The sequence below is a fragment of the Anastrepha ludens genome, chromosome 6 (assembly GCF_028408465.1).
Source record: "Anastrepha ludens isolate Willacy chromosome 6, idAnaLude1.1, whole genome shotgun sequence".
Lineage (NCBI taxonomy): Eukaryota > Metazoa > Arthropoda > Insecta > Diptera > Tephritidae > Anastrepha > Anastrepha ludens.
The window spans coordinates 60,399,688-60,421,057 of NC_071502.1; the positions used below are offsets into that span (position 1 = coordinate 60,399,688).

Here is a 21,370-nt window from a genome sequence, read left to right on the forward strand (position 1 = left end):
AGAGGTCGTTGGTTCGAATCTCGGTGAAAGCAAAATTAATAAAAACATTTTTCTAATAGCGGTCGCCCCTCGGCAGGCAATGGCAAACCTCCGAGTGTATTTCTGCCATGAAAAAGCTCCTCATAAAAATATCTGCCGTTCGGAGTCGGCTTGAAACTGTAGGTCCCTCCATTTGTGGAACCACATCAAGACGCACACCACAAATAGGAGGAGGAGCTCGGCTAAACATCTAACAGAAGTGTACGCGCCAATTATTTATTTTATTTATATCACTGAGTGAGCAGGAGAAAGAACATTACTAAGTTTTGGTTCAATATGTGTATTAACTCGAAATATTTCGCTTTTCGTAGGTTGAATTTTTCTTTTTTATTTCTTATAAGAAAATATTTTCTCTATTAATACAAAACTTAATTTTAAATAAAATTGGTATAAGGCTTAATATCCCCATCAAAATATTCTTATTGGCAACCTAACATCGCTTCGTCAAAGAATACTCGTCTATTCATTTTCATTCAGCAAGAGTTCATTACAATTTAACGAAACTACTAAACGTCGAACGTCGGCAATTCGTACCACTTTGCTAATAGAGTGAACGTGAAATCGGCAGCCATCAGCTAACCATCTTTAGGAAATTAAGGCGAGAGAATTGTAGTTGGTGCAAAGTTATTTTTTTTATCCAAGTGGAGAAATTAGAGGAAAATTAAAATAAGATGTCGATGATTTCTGCACGTTTGGCCTCGTCTGTGGCACGTAGTTTGCCAAAAGCTGCTACACAGGTATGCACCGGTTATTTCACATAGAAATCAAAAAGCAATGAATAAATCAGCCGAAATTTGAAGTTGATGCCTATGAATAAATGTAATGTTTGCACAGATTCGAAACGTGTTTATAAATTCTAAATTCTAAAATTTAGTCTTTCATATTGAAATGAGAATTCATAGCCTGTTCGATACAGAAAAGTTACGCAATGTGCTGGTACCGCTGTTTACGAGTGTATTAAAGTATTGCAGGTTGGGACAAAGTGTTACATAATATTGTTATGGTGACGCTATAATCTTCTGAAATACCAAGAATAAAATATTAAAAAACGTGAAAAGTTTTTATGTGAAATTTAAAATTTTCTTGTTACATAATTTTATACACATACGGCTTGTCAACCCAATCGCCGAACAGCACTCGTCTTTGTATGAACACACTGAACGAAGGCAACCATTGTGATATCGATTTTAAGGTTATGTTAGTCAAATGATTAAAAAATGATAAAACTGCCAAATGAGAAATTGGAACAAGAAAAATTAGCATATCACTGGTTTCCTGCCTAACTTTACTTAAAAAGAAGGATAAATTTTGTTGCTGCTGTAACAAAATGCGCAGGTCGGGTCTGCAATCCATCACTCTGATTTCTTACATAAGCACCTATCAGCACATTGTGTGATCCTAAAATATCTGACAAACTAATGACGAGCGCACTCTGGATCAAATCATTTTTATAACGGTTTGGCACAATTTACAAATTATTACCAGAGCATTCATCCAAAGAGGCAATTTTTTATTCACTGACGTACTTGGCTTGATGCCAACATCAGTTGTATGCGATTGCCCCAATAGTACTAAATTTTGTAACAAATAATAATAAAAAATACTAACTAATGTTAATTTTTATAGGTTGCCTGCAAAGCAGCTTACCCAGCTGCTTCCTTGGCTGCACGTAAACTTCATGTCTCGGCCACTCAGCGTAGCGCCGAGATCTCTTCCATTTTGGAGGAACGCATCTTGGGTGTTGCCCCCAAGGCCGATTTGGAAGAGACCGGTCGTGTGTTGAGCATTGGTGATGGTATTGCTCGCGTCTATGGCTTGAACAACATCCAAGCCGATGAGATGGTGGAATTTTCTTCCGGTCTGAAGGGTATGGCTCTGAATTTGGAACCCGACAACGTTGGTGTTGTCGTCTTCGGTAACGACAAACTGATTAAACAAGGTGATATTGTCAAACGTACCGGCGCTATTGTCGATGTGCCAGTCGGTGATCAGCTTTTGGGCCGCGTTGTTGACGCTTTGGGTAACACCATTGACGGTAAGGGACCCGTTAACACCAAGGACCGTTTCCGTGTTGGTATTAAGGCCCCTGGCATCATTCCCCGTGTATCTGTGCGCGAACCTATGCAGACTGGTATTAAAGCCGTCGATTCTTTGGTACCAATTGGTCGTGGTCAACGTGAGTTGATCATTGGTGACAGACAGACTGGGTAAGAAAAATGTAAACATATAACACAGACAAATACATATACACATGTATAGATAAACGGCTGCTTTAATATTCAAATCTATTAGTTTTACTTATATATATATTAAATTTATTCCAGCAAAACTGCTTTGGCCATCGATACCATCATCAACCAGCAACGCTTCAATGACGGTCAAGATGAGAGCAAGAAATTGTATTGTATCTACGTTGCCATTGGTCAGAAGCGTTCGACAGTCGCCCAGATCGTGAAACGTTTAACCGATGCTGGTGCCATGAAGTACTCCATCATTGTGTCAGCTACTGCTTCCGATGCTGCCCCTCTGCAGTACTTGGCTCCTTACTCTGGCTGCGCCATGGGTGAATACTTCCGTGACAAGGGCAAACACGCCCTAATCATCTACGACGATTTGTCAAAACAGGCTGTTGCCTACCGTCAAATGTCACTGTTGCTGCGTCGTCCCCCAGGTCGTGAAGCCTACCCTGGTGATGTGTTCTACTTGCACTCTCGTCTATTGGAGCGTGCAGCCAAAATGTCGCCCGCTATGGGTGGTGGCTCCTTGACTGCCTTGCCCGTCATTGAGACACAGGCTGGTGATGTGTCTGCTTACATTCCAACCAATGTCATCTCTATCACTGACGGTCAGATTTTCTTGGAAACTGAGTTGTTCTACAAGGGTATCCGCCCAGCCATTAACGTAGGTTTGTCTGTATCGCGTGTCGGTTCAGCTGCCCAGACAAAGGCCATGAAACAGGTCGCTGGTTCCATGAAGCTGGAATTGGCTCAGTACCGTGAAGTAGCTGCTTTCGCTCAATTCGGCTCTGACTTGGATGCCGCAACTCAACAGCTGTTGAACCGTGGTGTACGTCTAACTGAATTGTTGAAACAAGGTCAATATGTGCCCATGTCCATTGAAGATCAAGTGAGTGAAAAGCAAAAATGAAAAAGCCTCTAATATTTTCAAGCGTATATGTTTTCACTTTGCTTAGGTTGCTGTCATCTACTGCGGTGTGCGCGGTTACTTGGACAAGATGGATCCCGCCAAGATCACCAAGTTCGAAAAGGAATTCTTACAACACATTAAGACCAACGAACAAGGACTGCTCGCCCAAATCGCGAAGGATGGTCAAATCTCTGAGGCCTCTGATGCCAAACTGAAGGATGTTGTCACGAAATTCTTGTCAACCTTCCAGGCTTAAGTGATGATTATGCTGGACAAAGCCTAACTGAATTAGTACAGTAGCGACAACACAAACAGTTACATTACTTAATGGTTACGCGAACAATACCAACTAAAAATGCAAATGCAGGTCGCATCTAAAAACACTTACCATAAACTATACACTACAAACATTAAGATACAGAACCAGATAATTCGAAGAAAAAACGAAATTAAATAATTACAAAAAATAGAAAAATACCATTCATGTTTCCTTTTTATTATATACAATCTTAAACTCTATATCAAACTAAATAGAGGGACTCAATTCGGAATTCGGAAAGTATGCGGTTGTCAATCGTCTGTAGGGCTTATTCCAACAAAGAAGCCAAATTCGATGAGGTCACGTGCTGTTTGTGTGCACATTTAATACATTTTACGAGAGCGCCAAAAAAAATTATGTTTTAATTGTTGCACAAATTCCGCGCATGACTGCATTGATGCTTATGTTTCGATTTGCAACTTCACGGAAGTATTTATAATAGTAAATATATTGTACTAAAATTATTCTAAGGTAATACTCGTACAGACAAGTAAAAACAAATTATTGTGAAGAGAAAAGTTAATAAACTGAGGTGAAAATAAACGAAGTACATTTTGTGATTATAAGAAACCGTTAACGAAATTTTTCCAAAAGTTCGACCGGAAGCCGAAATGAAATGGGGAGATTCGGTCTTGGACTAAACATTTTCGAAATGTTTTTGTTTTATTTATATTGGACTCACAGTTGTTTGAGAAATTGTTTTACCAACCTTAGCAACTGCTACATTTTGGATGCGTTCAATTTGCAAATTCATTTGCTGATAGCCAGGATGCAGAAAATAGGATAAGTGGAAGGATTATGGTAAAACAAATTTGGAAAAAAATTATTTAGATGATAGGTGTCTAAAAACAATATGATTACGAATTTCAATTTCTATTTTATAAAAAATACCGGAATGAAATGTTTGATATCGGTTTTCGACTAAGCTAATTTATAACTACCCCATTCAAATTCAGTTAAGTGAGATCCCTGCTATATTTTAGAAGATCGTTTGCCCGTCTATCTGAAAGAAGTAACGTCTAAGGCATTTCCAAAAGTTATTTGAAGAAGTATATTTTACAAAAAGAAATAACTATCGCGTACTTCTTAGCGTGCACAAAGAAGACAATTTGTGGGAAATATTACTGAATATTAGGCGGACGTAGCCGAATCAGTTTATACGTAACTACCGTTCGGTAGGCCCGGGTTAGATACTCAATAAGGACATTTAAAACCAAATGACAGAAAAGTTTTTGCTAATAGCAGTTGCTCCTCGGCAGGTCATATCAAACCTCTGCGTACATTTCTGCCCAGAAAAAGCTAAAAAAAATGAAACAAGCGATAAAATATTGGCGATTATAAGTGAGCTTCCGATAAATAAAATTGTCCAAAAATATTTTCTGCACACCAAGAATAGAGTGCTGAAACGTGCACATAAAAATTAATCCCGTAAGTTCCGCCTCTTCTTAAAATTGCATGTGTACACATTAACAATTTTTTTTTTAAATAAGCAACAAAAAAACACCTAAAGTAGTTTTACCGCCACGCTTCTGTGTCTTCCAGACGGCACTAAAAGTTACTTTCGGTTTTGATGCATGTTTTTATTGTTATTCTAGCAGCATAAACATTGCCTTCCAGTGGTTCTGGAGTGACAATCCTTGGCTGGATACAAATTCGGGTTGTATAATAAAGCCAATACTTAAATTCAAAGATGCGATACCTTTTGTAAAAATTGGAGATATGGGGCACTAAGTAGTTATATAGAAGTATACACTCCGCCCTAATGACCTTTTTTGCCCCCAACACTACATTACACTTCATTCAGGTCCAGTTATTTCATTAATGTTAGGATGATGCTGGATTAGCCTAAGCGTTTATACTTTTCTGGTCATACCAGACCGAGATATTTACTTCTGTATATGGCATGGCATTCGAGAAGCCAGAGTGATGGTGTTTATGGAGACAAGTAGCAGAATCATAAGGAGTTTTGAACTTATGCAGTTGACTACGCAGTCCGCAATGACTGATAAGAATGCCTGGCAGCATTGAAGATGTTTATGATATTTTAAAACTCTTCTGATTATATCCGCTTTGTAAGGACTTTACTTAGTTTAGCCTCGCGCTTTGGTGTCGTCTTGAATTACGAAGCCTTAGCGATTCTCTCCTCGGAGTTTTCCTTGATGATGTGTTATCCCAATGACAGAAAAGTCGGTTTGTTTCGTAACTACAGTTCTTCTAGCTAATGCATAAGCTACCTCATTCTTGGGTATGCACTTGTGCCCCCCAAATAAATGAAGTGCGCTTATATGCTCCTAATACGCTTACTTTCCTTTTATCAAAACTCTTAGCTAACTGCTAAATAAATATGTATAAGTATATACATACATACATATGTGTGTGTACGTAACGTGCATACAATGCATCGCCATCGATTCTACGGTGCTTATTTTTGTAATACACAGTGAGCTGAATGTCAAAAGTGCACGCTCATGATTTGCGGATTGGCTTTTCGTGTTGTTAGGCGACTTTTTGGTATGAGCTATGTTTTTGGTAAGGAAAATTATTATTTTTATTTTATAAGCTTTAAGTTTATCGGTTTCCAATAGAATTATGTGCGGAGCCTTACAATGGAAGCAACAAGAAAAGAAATTGGCATTGGCGACATAAAAGTCATAGTTAAATTAGTGGAAAAAGTCCAAAACTATCGACCAATAGGAAGAACTGGAGTGTACTGAGCAGCAGTTTGGTCAGTAATTCAAAACTACGAAAGTACCAAGGTAGAGCGCACTTGTAAATTAACCCTCTGATGTTCGGTGCCTTATGATGCGGTAAGTGCATCATAAGGGTCTGCCCAGACCCATACAAATAATGTAAGAAATACGGTTTTAAAAATAATTTTATTTATTTATTTGAACGGATTAGTATTAATTACAAAGAGCAATTGGGTTTACAACTATATAGTTGCATGGAATGTTCATTAAGACATATGGGACGATTACATTTGCTGCAGTTATAACGAGTTTCACGTCGCTTTTTCGAAGAAGAAGCAGCACAATGGTAGCACGATGACCGTGTTGAAGCAACTTGAGCTTATGATTGTTGCTGTGCTGCATCTGATGTCGATGGACAAGATTCCGGTACCTAAAAGTAGTGAAATAATTTATTTTAAATTAGTAAATATGAATACATGCATACACATATCTTTATACGCGGAGATATATGTATGTAGGTGTGTATACCTATAATTCATACGCACCTTGATATTGAAAAGATTCATTGCTTGTCTTATATGAGCAAACCTCCATACTAATGGGTTAGTCGCCCGGTTCGTCATATGTGGGATAACTAGCTGCCGTGCCAATTCAATGATAAATGAGCGCCTCTTATCACTCTGCTTTACCGGACTCAGCTCGGCATAGGTGATGAATGAGGCCATACCGGCAATATCAAGCATATTATAAAACATTGCCAGTGGCCAACGGTTTGTCGAGCGTTTGCACGAATAGCCAGTCAACATTTGATCCATTGTATCTACCCCCGCTTTAAATTTATTGTAGTCCAAAATTTGATCTGGCTTGAATCCTTTCAATGGATCGGTGCTTTGACGGTAATGGGCAGTGGATAACATAATTACTGGCTTTTTCACATAGCGATATTATTATTGTGATAACAAAATAAAGTGCTTTTAACATCACGCTTCGGGTTAAGCAATTCATGCGGAATGAAGGTCTTATTTTTTCTTACGGTACCGACGAAAGCCACTCTACGATCCATCAACATTTCTGCCAAGTTGCATGTTGAAAAAAAAATTGTCAGCATAAACAGTCCTACCGCTGTTCATATAATTTTCCATCAATTTCATGACGACCCGTTCACCTTGATTCGTTTCTCGCTGGCCACCTGGTGGTTTTCCGGTATAAATTATACCCTTTGAGGGTAGTTTGAAACAGAGTCACAAATCCACCATACTTTCATGCCATATTTTGCCGGCTTACTCGGAATATATTAGGTGAATCGAGTGCGCCCACGATATGGAAATAACTGTTCATCGACGGTTACATGACAATCCGGAGTGTATGCTTTCTCTAAATTGGCCATCAGCATGAGCCATACATCGTTCAGGGCAGCAGATTTGCTTTGCTTCAACCTCTCAGCACGAGTACCACTGTTATCGAAACGGATGAAAGTAGTTAAGCTCTTGAACCGATTCAATGACATAGTGGCCTTATAAATTGGCATATTGTAACTGGCCCATAATTCTTTCGCTGACTGAGAATTCGAGTGGAATACACCAGCAATAAGTAGCATCCAAAAAAAAAAAGCACACATTTCGTCTTCGTTAGTCATTACCCAAGAACGCTGTTTATTACTGGGATGCTTTTCATTCCATAGACGAAACGCTTCAACGGCTTTTCTGTTGGTTTCCCGCACAATGATACTTACGATTTCAGGAGACAGCAATAGCTTGAAAAGAGCTTTATGACTTGGTGACGCTCCTCGTAGTGGCCCTTTACGAGTAAAAGTTGTAACATTGTGACAACGAGGCCTTCTAGGTGGTGGAGGATTTGAATTCCACATCTTACCATCTTTCGACCTGTATATAAGGCCCTGGGTACTAGATGTTCTGCATGATTCCATTGTGGTTGAAGCCTGAAGGGCGATAGCTTCTCTATACAAATCCTCAATATCATCATGGTTTTCATCCAGGACAGCCTCTAACTCGATTTCCTGTTCTATATCTGATGCTTCACCGAAGTCATCTTCATCTGGAAAATATTCATCATCTTCTACGTCGCCACTTGTTTCAAATGGATCGGACTCCTTTCCCATAATTTCTTCAATTTGTGCCTGAAGTTGCTGACGTTCTCCCGGACTCACATTTGCTGCACTTAGCTTACGAAGCAAACGCGTCATCACATCAACTTCATCCATATTTTCTTGTTCCATTTTATTTAAAAAAAACAATTCCCACTAATTAAAAAACACGTGTTCACTTTAATGTCAAATGTCAACTAAAAAATTATCTCTGCCGCTGCCTCCGCTAACAGTTTAGTTGTTTACACCTAACGGTTAACCAATTTACATGAGAAGCTTATATGGGTCTGCACAGACCCATATGAGCTTAATTAACGAAATTAGTTTAAAATTATTATTTTTATAACAAATGTAGCAAAAATCTTAATTTTGCTACTTCATTGTGTTTAGCACACTACATTTTAGGAAGTCATGGACTAAGAAGCCTCAGATATTAAAAATAAAAGATCTACATACATTTAAAGATCGAATGGGTCTGGCCAGACCCATATGAACATCGGAGGGTTAACAGAGAGGGAAACACACAGGGTTTGTGAATAAAGATGCAAAGATAACTGCTTCAAAAGTGAAAGATGAAATAAGTTTAAAAAATATATTAGTGATCCAACTGCCAGAAGAGTTTTAAGAAAATCCGGCTATAATGAGAAAGTCGCTAGGAATCTCCCTAACAAATAGGTAAAGCCGCCAGAATTTGGGAAAAATATTATTTTTCAGAGAAAAGCAAGCATTGCATTTTTAGTATTAAAGGAATAAAAATTGTGTTATGGAAATCTGGCTGAATAAAAAAAATGTATTACCAACTGTATGTGGCCGCTGCTAGGATGAAAAAATTGGAATTTATTGATAAGTTTAAGGATAAGTTTGCTTATTTGGATATTTTAAAGCCAAATTTAAAGCAAGGCGCTGAGATGATGTTGTTAGTAAATGAATACCGCTTTCAACAAGACAACGACCCAAGCACCAGTGGAAAAAGATCACTGTCGAAGATACTACCAAATTAGTAAACTGTATGCCCAATAGACGCTCCTAAAAACGTGTATACTTTTCGCGAGTTTTTTGGAATATTTTAAATTCTTTATAAATGAGCAATATAATAAAATCCATCGTTTATTTCTTAAACGGAGCGACGTAAAATTAATTATACATTCTATTTTATAAGTTTAAAGTTGTTATATATGTAGTTAAAAATAAAAAAATTATTTCAAAAATTAAAAAAATTTTTTTCGTGTTACTTTTTCAACTTCCCACAAAGGAGCATAAACTTATAACACTAAGTGTATATTATACACGTATATACATACATATTTTTGCGCAAGGTCAATTCACCACTGTAAGCTCCACTGTTATGCTTAACAGAATTTTCGCATTAACTCTGTTATTCTTCTGTTGCGCAGGTTTAAACCTAAAATAAATTTATGTTTACATTTTCAATTGGTATTGGTGCGACCTAAAAGCGCCACTTTCTAGCGCTGGCTGTGCGCCTATTCGAAATCCGAGTTTGACGGTTTTATGAGCGTCATTATTTCCGACGACACTTTTTTTTTTCTTTCTTTACACAGCCAAAAACGGTAGGGGCGAACGCAGCGGCGCCACGCACACAAGCACGTAGTAACTGCGAACTTGGGGCGGTTATTATTTGTAGTAAATGCTGCATAAAATACAACAATAAAAGTAGCACACGGTGAGCATAGAGCAGAAAAACCATCAACAAAGCAAACAAACATTTTTATGCGCATTTTCGACGTTGCCCATTTCACCTTATCAGCAACACCCAGTTAGTGTGTACGGTATGTATGCCACACAGTACGTTTTTCTTGAATTACGTGGAGATAGGTGGGCAGACGCAATTCTGCTACATCAACTGGCTGAAAAAACTGTTGTCTACAGTTACAGGGCCTCAGTTACGAAAAGTAGTCATTACTGTCCAAATACCTCCACAAAGCACCGTAGCAGCACGTACGTGCGCTATTGGCATGTCAAATACTTCACCGCCATTTCATTCAAGTATAACAAAATTGCTGAATTTTTTGTGACCATTTTTGCATTGTTCAAGCGCATTGGATGCTTTGCTTTACTGCTGAGCTACTGCTACCGAAATATGCGTAGCTTAACGACCTTTGTGCGGGTTGGTTGTTGCGACGCTAGAAGCGCACACATACGTACGAAATGTATGTGGCAATGGGGATTTAATTGAAATGGGAAATTTAATCATTTTAATGATTGGTGAAATGGAACTGGTACTACGCAGCGTTATTTTTTAGGTATTGTATTATCTTTTTAAACAGCTGACGCACGTTTCGTGTTTGGTTTCACTGTTAAACATCTTTAGTTTGGTCTATAATTTAACCATGAATCGTCTTACAAACGAACAACGCTTGCAAATCATTGAATTTTATATTATAAAAATGCGTGTTCTGTTAAGAAAGTTTAAGATCCACTTTTTTATCGAAAAATTGTGTTCAGCGACGAAGCTCATTTTTGGATCAATGGGTACGTAAATAGGCAGGCCAGAAGAATTGCAAGAGCTACCAATGTATCCAGAAAAGGTCACAGTTTGGTGCGGTTTATGGGCTGGAGGTATCATTTGACCGTACTTCTTCAAAGATGCTGCGAATCGTAACGTAGCTGTGAATGGTGAGCGCTACCGTGAAATGATATCCAACTTTTTTTTGCCCAAAATGCAAGAGCTTGACTTGCATGACATGTGGTTTCAGCGCAGCACAGCACGCGTAACAATGGACTTGTTGAGAGGCGAGTTCGGTGAACATTTATTTCACGTTCGGGACCTGTCAATCTATCAATTGGCTACCCAGATCGTGCGATATAACGCCTTTATATTATTTTTTGTGGGGCTATGTTAAAGCTCAAAGCCTACTTCAATTAACGCATTAGAAGACAACATTCAAGCATTTATATGTGAGATACCGGCCGAAACATTGGAAAGAGTATGCCAAAATTGGACTAAGCGGATGGACCATTTGAAGCGCAGACGCGGGCAACATTTGCATGAAATATTCTACAAACATTAAATTATATGGGCTGTACTATCGACTTATATAAAAATCTCATGCATTTTTCTGACTTTTACTTGTGTTTTTTTTTTGAAAAACTTTCCTATAGCTCTTAAAAAATCACACTTAAAATCCTGCAAATTATAATCAAGCCTATTTATTTATTACAATGTAAAGTCGCCCATGCATTGCTACAGTTTTCATCGACTCGCTCACACATTAAATATGTTTTAAACCGAAATCAGAAACATTTTTGAATGAAAAACTTAGCTGTGTTTACATACAAATGACATTTAATGATACATAGAAGTTACAAGAACAAGCATTTCTGGCGTAGCAGAATTAGCATGCAAATCAGCAGACGCCTAAGCTATGCTGCAAACCTTAATTTATAAACAATAATAGCAGAGCAATTCTTTCAGTTTGAAGCACAAACATTGTTCAAGTTAATACGTTTTGTTATTACATTTTTTTATAAATTTAACATCTGCTAAATTTAGACATTGTTTAAACTAAAAAGCTGTATTTCGCTTATATGCAGATTCCGTTGGACCATCAAGAGTAATTACCTTTGGTTCACAAATTACTATTTCAATAACTTATTCAATTATTATTATTAAAGTACATTAATTCACTACTATACGTTGCATGAGTCGGTACTTTCCTTACATTTAGGAAACATTTAAGAAAATATACATGCCTTTGTTGTTGCACCTCTTAAAGAATTCATTTAAGACTAAATGTCCGAGTGCTTATCCTTACAAGTGACGTTGAAGTGATCAGTTGAAGTGTTGTTTTCGACGACACAATTATCTTATTCCACAATTCCAACCTTTTTTGGCGATATAATGTCGTGCATTATAAAGGTGTAAGTAACCCATGATAACGACGGACCGATGGTGAGTTGGCATATGTAATATATTTCAAATCGTTCCATAATACTTAAAAATAAAAATATAAGGAAATATTTGATAATAAAATTAGGGAAATGTTTATAAAATAAAATAATAATAAAAAACAATTAAACTAAACGACATAAACAGAATTTAAACGCATTGCAGCTCCGATTGTTATATCTGCTCTTTTTAACACTTGCTCACTCAATATGATTAATAATCGAATCAATAAGTTTATCATATAACTCAGAGCGCGCCGCAATCGTATGAAATTTCGATGAATGATATTTTGTGTAGACAGCCTTCAGTTTGGCAGTGGATGCATTTCGCACTACGCCCGCAATTTTCTTCGCAATTGGTCGCAAATGCTCAGCTGTGTAATGTGAATACCATTGCAGTGTCGGCGTCCAGTGCTTGTTGTTAAACCCAGTTGGCGATTTCGCGTCATCTTTAAGTAAATGTAAAGCTAAAAAGAGAGACGCAGCGGCGATCTGTAAAATAATTTTCAAATATTCAAATTAAAATTTCTTATTCGTCCTTAGATTTTTTGTTTCATATGTGCGATTACTACCTCAGACGGTTTATACGCTGCTAATTCATATTCTACAGATGAGAGTTCGAGAAAATATTTGGCCATCGAATGGTGTATATCTTCTACCTTAGCCGCCTTTGAGAAGCGACGTAAAAAATGTATAGGTAAAGGTCGCGACAAATTGCAATCGAGTGTTTTCAATATTTTCATTTCCATTTGCACAATTTGCTTAGAATTATAAGCGTCATCGGTTATATAGACAAATTCCGAAATAGATGGTGGTATGAGCTCGTCATACTTGGCAGCAATAAAAAGTGCTGTAACACCCACCAATTGTAAATGTGTGCGCTTCGTGTCTTTTACTTCCTGCAAGTACCGATCTATAAGGGCTACTGCCATTTGGAACGTTTCTGGTGTCAGACGAAATTGAAAGTGCACTTCATTAATCCAATCGATGAGAACAGCACGCATTTTTGGATAAACTTCTTCCTGGCCATCCAAATGATTTTTCTGTACAACTTGCTGATCCTCCAATTTAAAGAGATAATCATATATATCATTTACGTACTCGGATACCAGTAAAAGTTGGTCAGAATCGCCAGAATCGATATCTTCAACATCTTCGAGTTTTTCGGATGACACTTTTGGCGCACTTATGATTTTTAATTGAGACAGCTTGCCGATATTGTTTTCGGGCGAGGGGTCTTTTTTTGCAACATTCGTCTTAGGGTCGATTTTTATGCACTGAGCAGATAGTTTGGCCGCTGTTAACTTACTACCATCCTTTGATAACGCTGCTTTTAATTTGTTTAAAGACTTGAGGGATAAATTGCTGTCTTCTCGCCGTAATATTACATGATCTTCGTTTGGTACTATTTTTTTCACTTTTTCCTCTTGTGCAACTTTGGATTTACAAACTATGTCAATACGTAGATATGTGACGTGAGAAATTTACCAAATAATTTACACAGAAAACTTTTACTTACTTTTTGCCGGTTGTAATTTATTTTCGACTACTTTTGTAGTAAGCGTCTTAGGTTTATTTAGACCGACTACTGCATTACGCTGCAAAGCCGATGGGCCAGCATGCCCATTGGAACCGCGCGAATAATTCGATCTCGTGACAATCTTTTTTGGCTGGTCAGCGGCCACCACTGCATTGGGCTTGATAGAAGCGGCGGCAGTACCCGCCGACTTTTTCCAGTGCGTGTCAACACGTGGCTTTGAGTTTTGAATCACATTTTTCAATTTTAGATCAATTCTAAAGTAGAGAAAAGGAAGGAAACAATATAACGGAATAGTAAATGATTGGTCAGAAATGCAATAACATTATTTTCAAAATTAGAATTACTTCTATTTTTATATTTAAAAAGGCTTCCAAATAAAACCTTTGTACTTACTCTCTCTGCGCGGCTTCCTTGGCGGTAGCGAGTCGTAGAACTGCCCTATTTTGTAAATCTCCCAAAGCTGCACGCTTTGTAGTTTCAGTTGCCTTCGAACCAAACTTTTTAACTTTCGCTAAATTATTGGCTTCATTCTTAAAATAGGAATAGAGATTGAGGATATTTTAAAATACTTGATTTGAATACATTAATATTTTAGTTAAGTTAAAAAAATAGTACCTTGTTACTTTCATAAATTTTAGTTTTTGATTTTATAAAAAAAAAAAATGCTTTGCGACGTGAGGTAAGCCACGTTTAGGGATAACGAAACAAAAAATAAACTAAAGAATTTCCATATATGTATCTGAGATGGTTTTAGCGATCGCTATATTATTTATATTCTTTAACACGTTCCCTGTCTGCTGAGCCACATATGGTTCAGTAAACGTGCGCCTGATAAGCACTGATACGTTCCTGAGCCATATGTGCGTCAGGGGTATATGAACCATATGTTTTTCATGAACGTGCAGAAGCAAAAATGTCTCTCTACGCTCATGTACCATATGTGTTTCAGGTAGAAATACCATAATCCGTTTTTTTTTTAATTATTATTATTACTAAAGCTATCCTATGACTACAAAAAAACAAATTATTCAAAAAACCCTGTTGGACTTGTCGGTCAATTTTGCATTTTTGTATTGGGACAGGGAACGTGTTAAAAAGAACAATATTAATTCCTTACAAAAACGTTTGCAGGTTTTATTTTTAATCCATTTATTAATACGTATATTGTTAACAGCGTAAGGCATAATCAAAAAATTATATATATAATTGGCGCGTACACCATTTTTGTGTGTTTGGCCGAGCTCCTCCTCCTCTTATTTGTGGTGTGCGTCATGATGTTGTTCCACAAATGGAGGGACCAACAGTTTCAAGCCGACTCCGAACGGCAGATATTTTTATGAGGAGCTTTTTCATGGCAGAATCAAAAAAATGCTGACTATACACCAACCACCGCAAGGATAAGTTCAGGCTTTAATAAGACACGAGGAACAAGTGACGAAAAGTAACGTAAAAAAGCGGTACAGGGCTATCGATAGATAAAATATTTTCACAGTTCAAAACTGACTGCTATGCATGTGTTACTAGACCCTAGCCAAAGAATACAATTACTTCTATGGCGGGTTAACCAAAAGATACCAACATACATACATAAGAACATGTACGCATCATAGGTGGCCAATGTCAATCAACTTTAGTCTCGCACAAACACCAGCCTCCATTTTGTTTCCTCTCGCCCCTTTTACAAACCCTTATTACCCACAAAATATATGTCGTAAAAATTATCTTGCACAGCATACCATAGTCTATCATACGAAAATATGATTATTTCCACTTACCTCATCAATGCGGATTTTTGTTGCGCCCACCATTTTGCCACAATTCGTTTAAATTAGAATTTCTAGCTAGCCTTTAGTAGGTTCAACTTGTCTTGCGCTTGATATAAATTTCTCAATCTTACTTTTTTCTAATTTTATTGCAATTTTTGTATGATAGAAAACAGTCGACAAACTATTCTCTAATACAATTTTTACTATCCGCTAAGTTTTTCTGTCGCACTTTATTATTATTTTCTAAGCAAAATTATGGTGTTTGCAAACCGTTGCAATTACTGTTTGAAGCGCCCTTTTAAAAAGTCCCGCACTCTACCCGAGGATGAAAAAACACGACGACTTTTTCGTTTAGTTTTTCGTTCAAATGCAATTTATCGAAGCTGAATGTAGGCCATAGATGTTGCCAGAAGTGACGATTTATCTCCAAAATAAAGAGTTTTTCATAAATTATCACAAATATCTTAACATGAAAATAATTAAAAATAATTAAAACTATTGAGCCGTAAGCCCTGGCAGCTAGTGCTCCCTTTTTTTTATTGTAAAATAATAATTTATTGTTATTTTCCATATATTAAATTAAATTAATTAATTAAAACTATATTGAAAAAATCTTCATTATAAAGATTTCTGGCACCACTTGATAATTTGTTTGTTACATTGCAACAAACTTTCGTTTTCGTCATATATTTTCTATGCACTTCCGAGAAGGACTTCTTTGAATATGTTTTTGACTTGATTTTGTCCGTCAAAATTTACGCTCAAACTCGGCATTGTGCTGTTCAAATCCAGAGTTATGGAGACAAAAATTCGCGAGTTTACCGATGCTTAATTCTTTGTGACTGACAACTGACACAAAAAGGAGAGAAATTTTATGTTTGTAAAAATTCCGTAAATGCCTTGGTAATAATGTGATTTGTGGCAATTCAACTAATCAAAGAAATGAAAACGAAGTGCCGCGTGCTAAATTATGAGATAATATGAAGCCTCCATGCAGTTTTTCTGCAAAAAAGTGTGTGTGTGTTTATAATTTCTATTGCTTTCGCCTAGTCTTCCTATTAACCAAAAGGCCATTTCTCTTCCTTTTGTTGGTATATTTTTGGAGCATGACATCGCAGCGGAAGTCGAAATCTTTTCTTCTATCATTCTTGACATGATTGCAACTCTAGAGAAAGAGAAATAGAAATTAGTTGTTTGTCAAGAAGAGCAAACGAAAGCAATGGAAACTGTCAAAAACAATAAATTATATTGTATATATGTACATACACAATCACACGAACTCGCCATGACGTCATCGGCGAAAAACCGCATTTTGTTTGTATATCTGACGTCATCCGGTTGCGAAAATTAATATAGCGGTTTTCGGATATCTATATTCTGTACTCCACGGATCCAATGCACTTGAGCTAAAACTTAATATCAAGCGTTTCAACGTGGCTTTCGTCGAAAACTATTACGTCTGAAATGCTTAGTATGAAGAGATTTATTTTCCAGTTTCAGTGAAATTTTTTTTGGTAATACTACAATAGATGATAATATGCAAGGCATACATAGTTCAACTTGGCATGAAACTAGTTAAAGTAATTGCTAAAAATTTTCAGAGATTATAAGTTCTGAGGTCAGTAATGCAATTCAATAAATATTAACGATTTAAACAATTCGGCAAATGTTATTTTTGTCTACAATATTTGCCGTTTGCACTAGCAATTATGCTATTCACAAACTGATGTTAATCAGCACTAAAGAACTGCCTTCTTCTATTTGCTCAAACTCATAGGGAATGACATCTTTCAAATTAAATATCAAAATGAGTGAATAACGCACAGACGACTGCAAAAAGCGACTAATAGGCCTAGGTGTTATGTTATGTGCTAGAACCTAGTAATATAAAATAAATCTAAAATTACATGTGTTTGTTAAATAAGGCCTCTGCTATTCGCCATTTCTCCGCTTGCAATCTGTGCTCGATTAACTTAACGCAAAATTTGCATGCGAAAGCAACAACAAAGTGATCGAGCAAAGTCCGCCAGTAGACAATATGGCCATACCTCTTTAGACTGGTATAACTCACTGTCGTACAAACACATGTAATTTAAGGCAGCTCTATTCCCGCGTTGCCAATATATGTTCATTTATACCAGTTGCTTCATCAATGCACCCCTGCTAACGCTTGGTGAAAGGAAGAGGCCTTTTGTTGTTGATTTCGCATGCAAATTTTTCGTTAGTTTGTCGAGTAGAGAAGTGGTGAATAGAAGAGGGCTTTTGTTTTTGCTTTCACACGCAAATATTTCGTCAAGTTGAACAAACAAGTGGCCTTACCCCAATTGGCAACTTTATTAAACGAAGCTGATGCCAGCGACATCTTGCGGTAATACATAATTAGTATGTCATATGTTGACAAAAGAAAATATCAAATTATTTTTTTGTTTTCCCTCATTTATTTGGAATTTCCGGAATCCTCCGTAGCAAGGCTAAGATAGTAAGTTGGAAAATTACGGCCGTAGTTTCAAGGTGAAGCTCATCCATCAAATGCCTAAACTAAAAAAACTGTTGCCTGGCCTTTTCGGCAGTCATAAAGACAACCAAAAAATGACCAATAAGAATGAACGCGAAAATGGTGATGGTAATGTTGATGAAGTTAAAATGGTCCAAGGCAGGCTAGAAACAGACGCATCGCCCGTTGATGAGGAAGAAGCACTTGCCAGCAACAATAACACACCAACACAATCGACCGAACTTACTGAATCTGTGGTACGTGAACTGTCTGATCCGAATTACAATTCTATCGAAGTGACATCTAATGGCAACGAAAATCGGGGAGAAACTCCATTGAATCCTAATACAGGTGCGCTAGAACGGGCTTCAAGTAACAATGCTTTGACTTCAACTCTACCCAACGCTCTTGCGCCTACCACATTGAATACTATGAATGTGCACAATGCTCAACAGCAAATGGTAATGCAGTTCTCCAACATAAAGCAATTGCATTTCGGTTCAGTTTATAATATTAATAGCAATATTAGTGGCATAGCAACTAATAGTTCATGTAAAAATAGCAAAACAGATGAAGCAACCACACCTAGGAGTTCCAATGTTCCAGAGAATACGAGACGACAATACCCACGTAAAACGACTACAATAGTAACTATGATGCAGTCACGTGAAGAGCCAAACCATCGCATATTGGAAACTATATCTACACACCTGGGTGAAGGTTGGAAGCATGTTATGCGAGAGTTAGGACTTTCAGAAGGACAGATCGAGCAGGCACTGATTGATCACCAAATGCATGGTGGAATCAAAGAGGTATCTAAGCAAATGAGAGTTTACCGTTTCATTATAAAGTTTTTAGATGTATTTCTTGGATATTTTTAATGATTTGTACAAATAAAAAATAATTTAACGACAAAATACCTTATTATTTACAGGTTATCTATCAGTTGTTGCTACAGTGGATCCATGATGCAGATGATAACGTGGCAACGCTTGGATACATTACTACATTGCTTTGGGAATCGAATCATCGAGATTGTGTGCAACGCATGAAGTTGGTATACAAATCGGATGGCGACAGGAGAAAAGGTGTTCCTAATAATAGCAAATAATACGGAGAGAGACGGGGAAAAGCGTCTTACAGTTATGATGGGCAAAGCCTTGCTATCCAGTGAAAATGCATCTTTGCATATAAATTGCTGTGTTTAACAAAGAATTTTAAAGAGCTCCAAAACGGGCTCTCGCATATCGTGAAGCAGTGCCTTGAGCGTAGAGTGGTGAAGACTTGGTATTAAATTTCAGCTATTTTTCGGAACTTAGCAAAATCGCAAAAGGGTTACAATCCTTGTGTTACACCAACATTTACGTCTATTGATTTTGCTTTTTTAGAAACACAAACAAAAAACTGGTGCATTTTAGTGTGCAATACTTGATATTAAGAAAAAGGAGTCGTATAATCTAAGCTTTTTTTTTATTTAGGACTAAAAAAAATTGAAACATAAAATATGAATGTGCATATGTAAGTATGTCTGTTTTTTTGGAAACCGGCTTGTGTTATTCTAATATTAGATTAAATCAAATTTTTTCGTCTTTACCCATTATCAGACATTAAGCAGGTTATCAGTAAAAGCAAAAATTTAGAACTTTCTAACATTTCGCGAATGGAAAAAACTGATATGCTGAAATGTTTTAGCATGGATATATACATATAATTAATATTTACTGAACTCATTTAATCAACCAGAGACAATCGCAGTTTTGAAATGATTTGTCAACATTCTGACGCGGTTTTTATACACACATATATATGTATATATATATACATCTTTTGATTATTAAATATTGACAGTAAATTTAATTGTATAAAGAACGACCAAGTGCAGAAAAAAAATATTAGCTGCATTTTCTATCGAATATAAAATGGTTTATTTGTAAAACTAAGTTTTTAGATTTAAAGATATTTCTTGTGATACTTCAATTGATAATAAAGTTTGCTTAGCTGTAAAAAATATGTCTGTATTTACGTATATAATAATGTGGTATATATTTGTTTAAACTATCGCAAAGTACGAGAGAAGATAAATAGGGAAACTTAAGGTTGTAAAATTTAAATCAGGCTCTAGATAAATTTCACTAAGCCTAAAAACATGGTATGGCAATACATGATCTGTATGTACATTAATAAAATTGTGTGGAAAACCAAAAAAAATTAAATTTAGGCATCTGCAAATATCTTCTCGCCAATACCGATTACTGGTTCTGCAAACGGCTATGCCGTATGACTAGTTTGGGGCATTTTAGGAGATATAATTCGATATTTTTATCGACAAGTTTGATCATTTTTAGTTTTTTTCATTCCCGAGCTTTATTTGTACTTTTTTCAGTGAGTTGAAAAATGTATTACGCCCAAAAGATGGAATTAACTCTTGAAAATTTTCGTGCGATGATTTATTACAATATTCGATGGGGAATATCGAGACAGGGGTGCATTGATCAACTTATTTCGACTTTTGGCGTTAAGGCACCACATTTAGTTGCTGTGGAATCCTGGTACAACGAGTTTGAACGTGGTCGTCAATCCTTGCAGGATGCATTTCGTGAATGCCGTCCAATACTATGCCTCAATTGATAATTCAAGTCATATGACATTTCGTCAGTTAGAGGCAACTGTGGGCATCAGTGGGATTAACATACATTTATAAATGCATGAATATTTGATCGTCAAGAAGATTTTTCTCGTTGGACACTGCATAATTTGACAATTGTCCCAAAGAGGACTCGTGTCGCTTGGTGTAAAGAAATGTTGAAGAAATTCAGCCACGGTGGTTCAGAACGACGTCGATGACATCGTACCAGGTGACGAATCTTGGATATATGCATCCGAGTAGGAAACAAAACAGAAATTTATAGTGGGATATTCCACCGCCGTAGCCGAATAGGTTGGTGAGAAACACCAAAAATAAGTAAAAGTTTTTTCTAATAGCGGTCGCCACTCTGCAGGCAATGGCACGCCTCCGAGAGTCATGTTGCAACTGTACCACTAGAGAAACAGTAAATGACACTAGACAGGGCTAGTTTACTGGGGCGGCAGCCCTTGGTCGGGAAAAACCCGAGTCATTCCGGTAACGTAGAACCGGCTGCCATGGGAATGACCCCCAAAATTGGGAGTTACCTTTGGCAGCTTGCTCGCCTTCTCAGCGCATAGAACCGCGATTGCAACTAAAGTACAGAATCGCAACAAGGTCCTCAAGTCGCTTACCTGCAGCACTTGGGACAAAGACAAGGAAATGTAGCTGTCGACTTTCAAGGCAATAGGCCGACCGGTTCTAAACCATGCTGCGCCTGTCTGGTCGCCTAGAACCAGTG

At 37.1% G+C, this 21,370-nt stretch overlaps 3 protein-coding genes and 1 long non-coding RNA gene across 5 annotated transcripts; 2 read left to right on the forward strand and 2 right to left on the reverse strand.

The window, feature by feature from the left end:
* Positions 1–555: 555 nt before the first annotated feature.
* LOC128866580 (ATP synthase subunit alpha, mitochondrial) lies at positions 556–4,075 on the forward strand. The gene is made up of 4 exons (XM_054107420.1): positions 556–776; positions 1,666–2,246; positions 2,364–3,165; positions 3,233–4,075. Exons 1-4 carry the CDS (start codon positions 711–713, stop codon positions 3,440–3,442), a joined length of 1,659 nt encoding a protein of 552 aa, XP_053963395.1. The 5' UTR covers positions 556–710; the 3' UTR covers positions 3,443–4,075.
* Positions 4,076–11,581: 7,506 nt separating this feature from the next.
* LOC128865668 (G2/mitotic-specific cyclin-B) lies at positions 11,582–15,834 on the reverse strand. Its single transcript, XM_054105907.1, has 5 exons — positions 15,521–15,834; positions 14,139–14,275; positions 13,725–13,999; positions 12,778–13,655; positions 11,582–12,697 (listed from the first exon to the last, which is right to left on the reverse strand). Exons 1-5 carry the CDS (start codon positions 15,551–15,553, stop codon positions 12,407–12,409), a joined length of 1,614 nt encoding a protein of 537 aa, XP_053961882.1. The 5' UTR covers positions 15,554–15,834; the 3' UTR covers positions 11,582–12,406.
* A 249-nt stretch (positions 15,835–16,083) lies between these two features.
* LOC128865670 (uncharacterized) lies at positions 16,084–17,293 on the reverse strand. The gene is made up of 2 exons (XR_008454889.1): positions 16,778–17,293; positions 16,084–16,676 (listed from the first exon to the last, which is right to left on the reverse strand). It is a non-coding gene; the product is annotated as an uncharacterized LOC128865670 (long non-coding RNA).
* Positions 17,294–17,736: 443 nt separating this feature from the next.
* LOC128865669 (protein immune deficiency) lies at positions 17,737–20,138 on the forward strand. 2 transcript variants are annotated; one of them, XM_054105909.1, is made up of 3 exons: positions 17,737–17,879; positions 17,978–18,817; positions 18,940–20,138. In XM_054105909.1, exons 2-3 carry the CDS (start codon positions 18,041–18,043, stop codon positions 19,114–19,116), a joined length of 954 nt encoding a protein of 317 aa, XP_053961884.1. In that variant the 5' UTR covers positions 17,737–17,879; positions 17,978–18,040; the 3' UTR covers positions 19,117–20,138. The 2 variants fall into 2 exon arrangements, with proteins under 2 accessions (XP_053961884.1, XP_053961883.1); XM_054105908.1 differs by lacking the exon at positions 17,737–17,879 and having other exon boundaries at positions 17,900–18,817; positions 18,940–20,137.
* Positions 20,139–21,370: the final 1,232 nt, after the last annotated feature.

Coding starts and splice junctions, on each gene's coding strand:
- LOC128866580 (XM_054107420.1), top strand. CDS start 711: ATGTCGATGATTTCTGCACGTTTGGCCTCGTCTGTGGCACGTAGTTTG. Junction 777..1,665: donor TGCCAAAAGCTGCTACACAG/GTATGCACCGGT, acceptor TAATTTTTATAG/GTTGCCTGCAAAGCAGCTTA. Junction 3,166..3,232: donor CCATGTCCATTGAAGATCAA/GTGAGTGAAAAG, acceptor CACTTTGCTTAG/GTTGCTGTCATCTACTGCGG.
- LOC128865668 (XM_054105907.1), bottom strand. CDS start 15,553: ATGGTGGGCGCAACAAAAATCCGCATTGATGAG. Junction 14,276..15,520: donor CAAAAATCCGCATTGATGAG/GTAAGTGGAAAT, acceptor TCCTATTTTAAG/AATGAAGCCAATAATTTAGC. Junction 14,000..14,138: donor AAGGAAGCCGCGCAGAGAGA/GTAAGTACAAAG, acceptor TCTCTACTTTAG/AATTGATCTAAAATTGAAAA.
- LOC128865669 (XM_054105909.1), top strand. CDS start 18,041: ATGCCTAAACTAAAAAAACTGTTGCCTGGCCTTTTCGGCAGTCATAAA. Junction 18,818..18,939: donor TGCATGGTGGAATCAAAGAG/GTATCTAAGCAA, acceptor TATTATTTACAG/GTTATCTATCAGTTGTTGCT.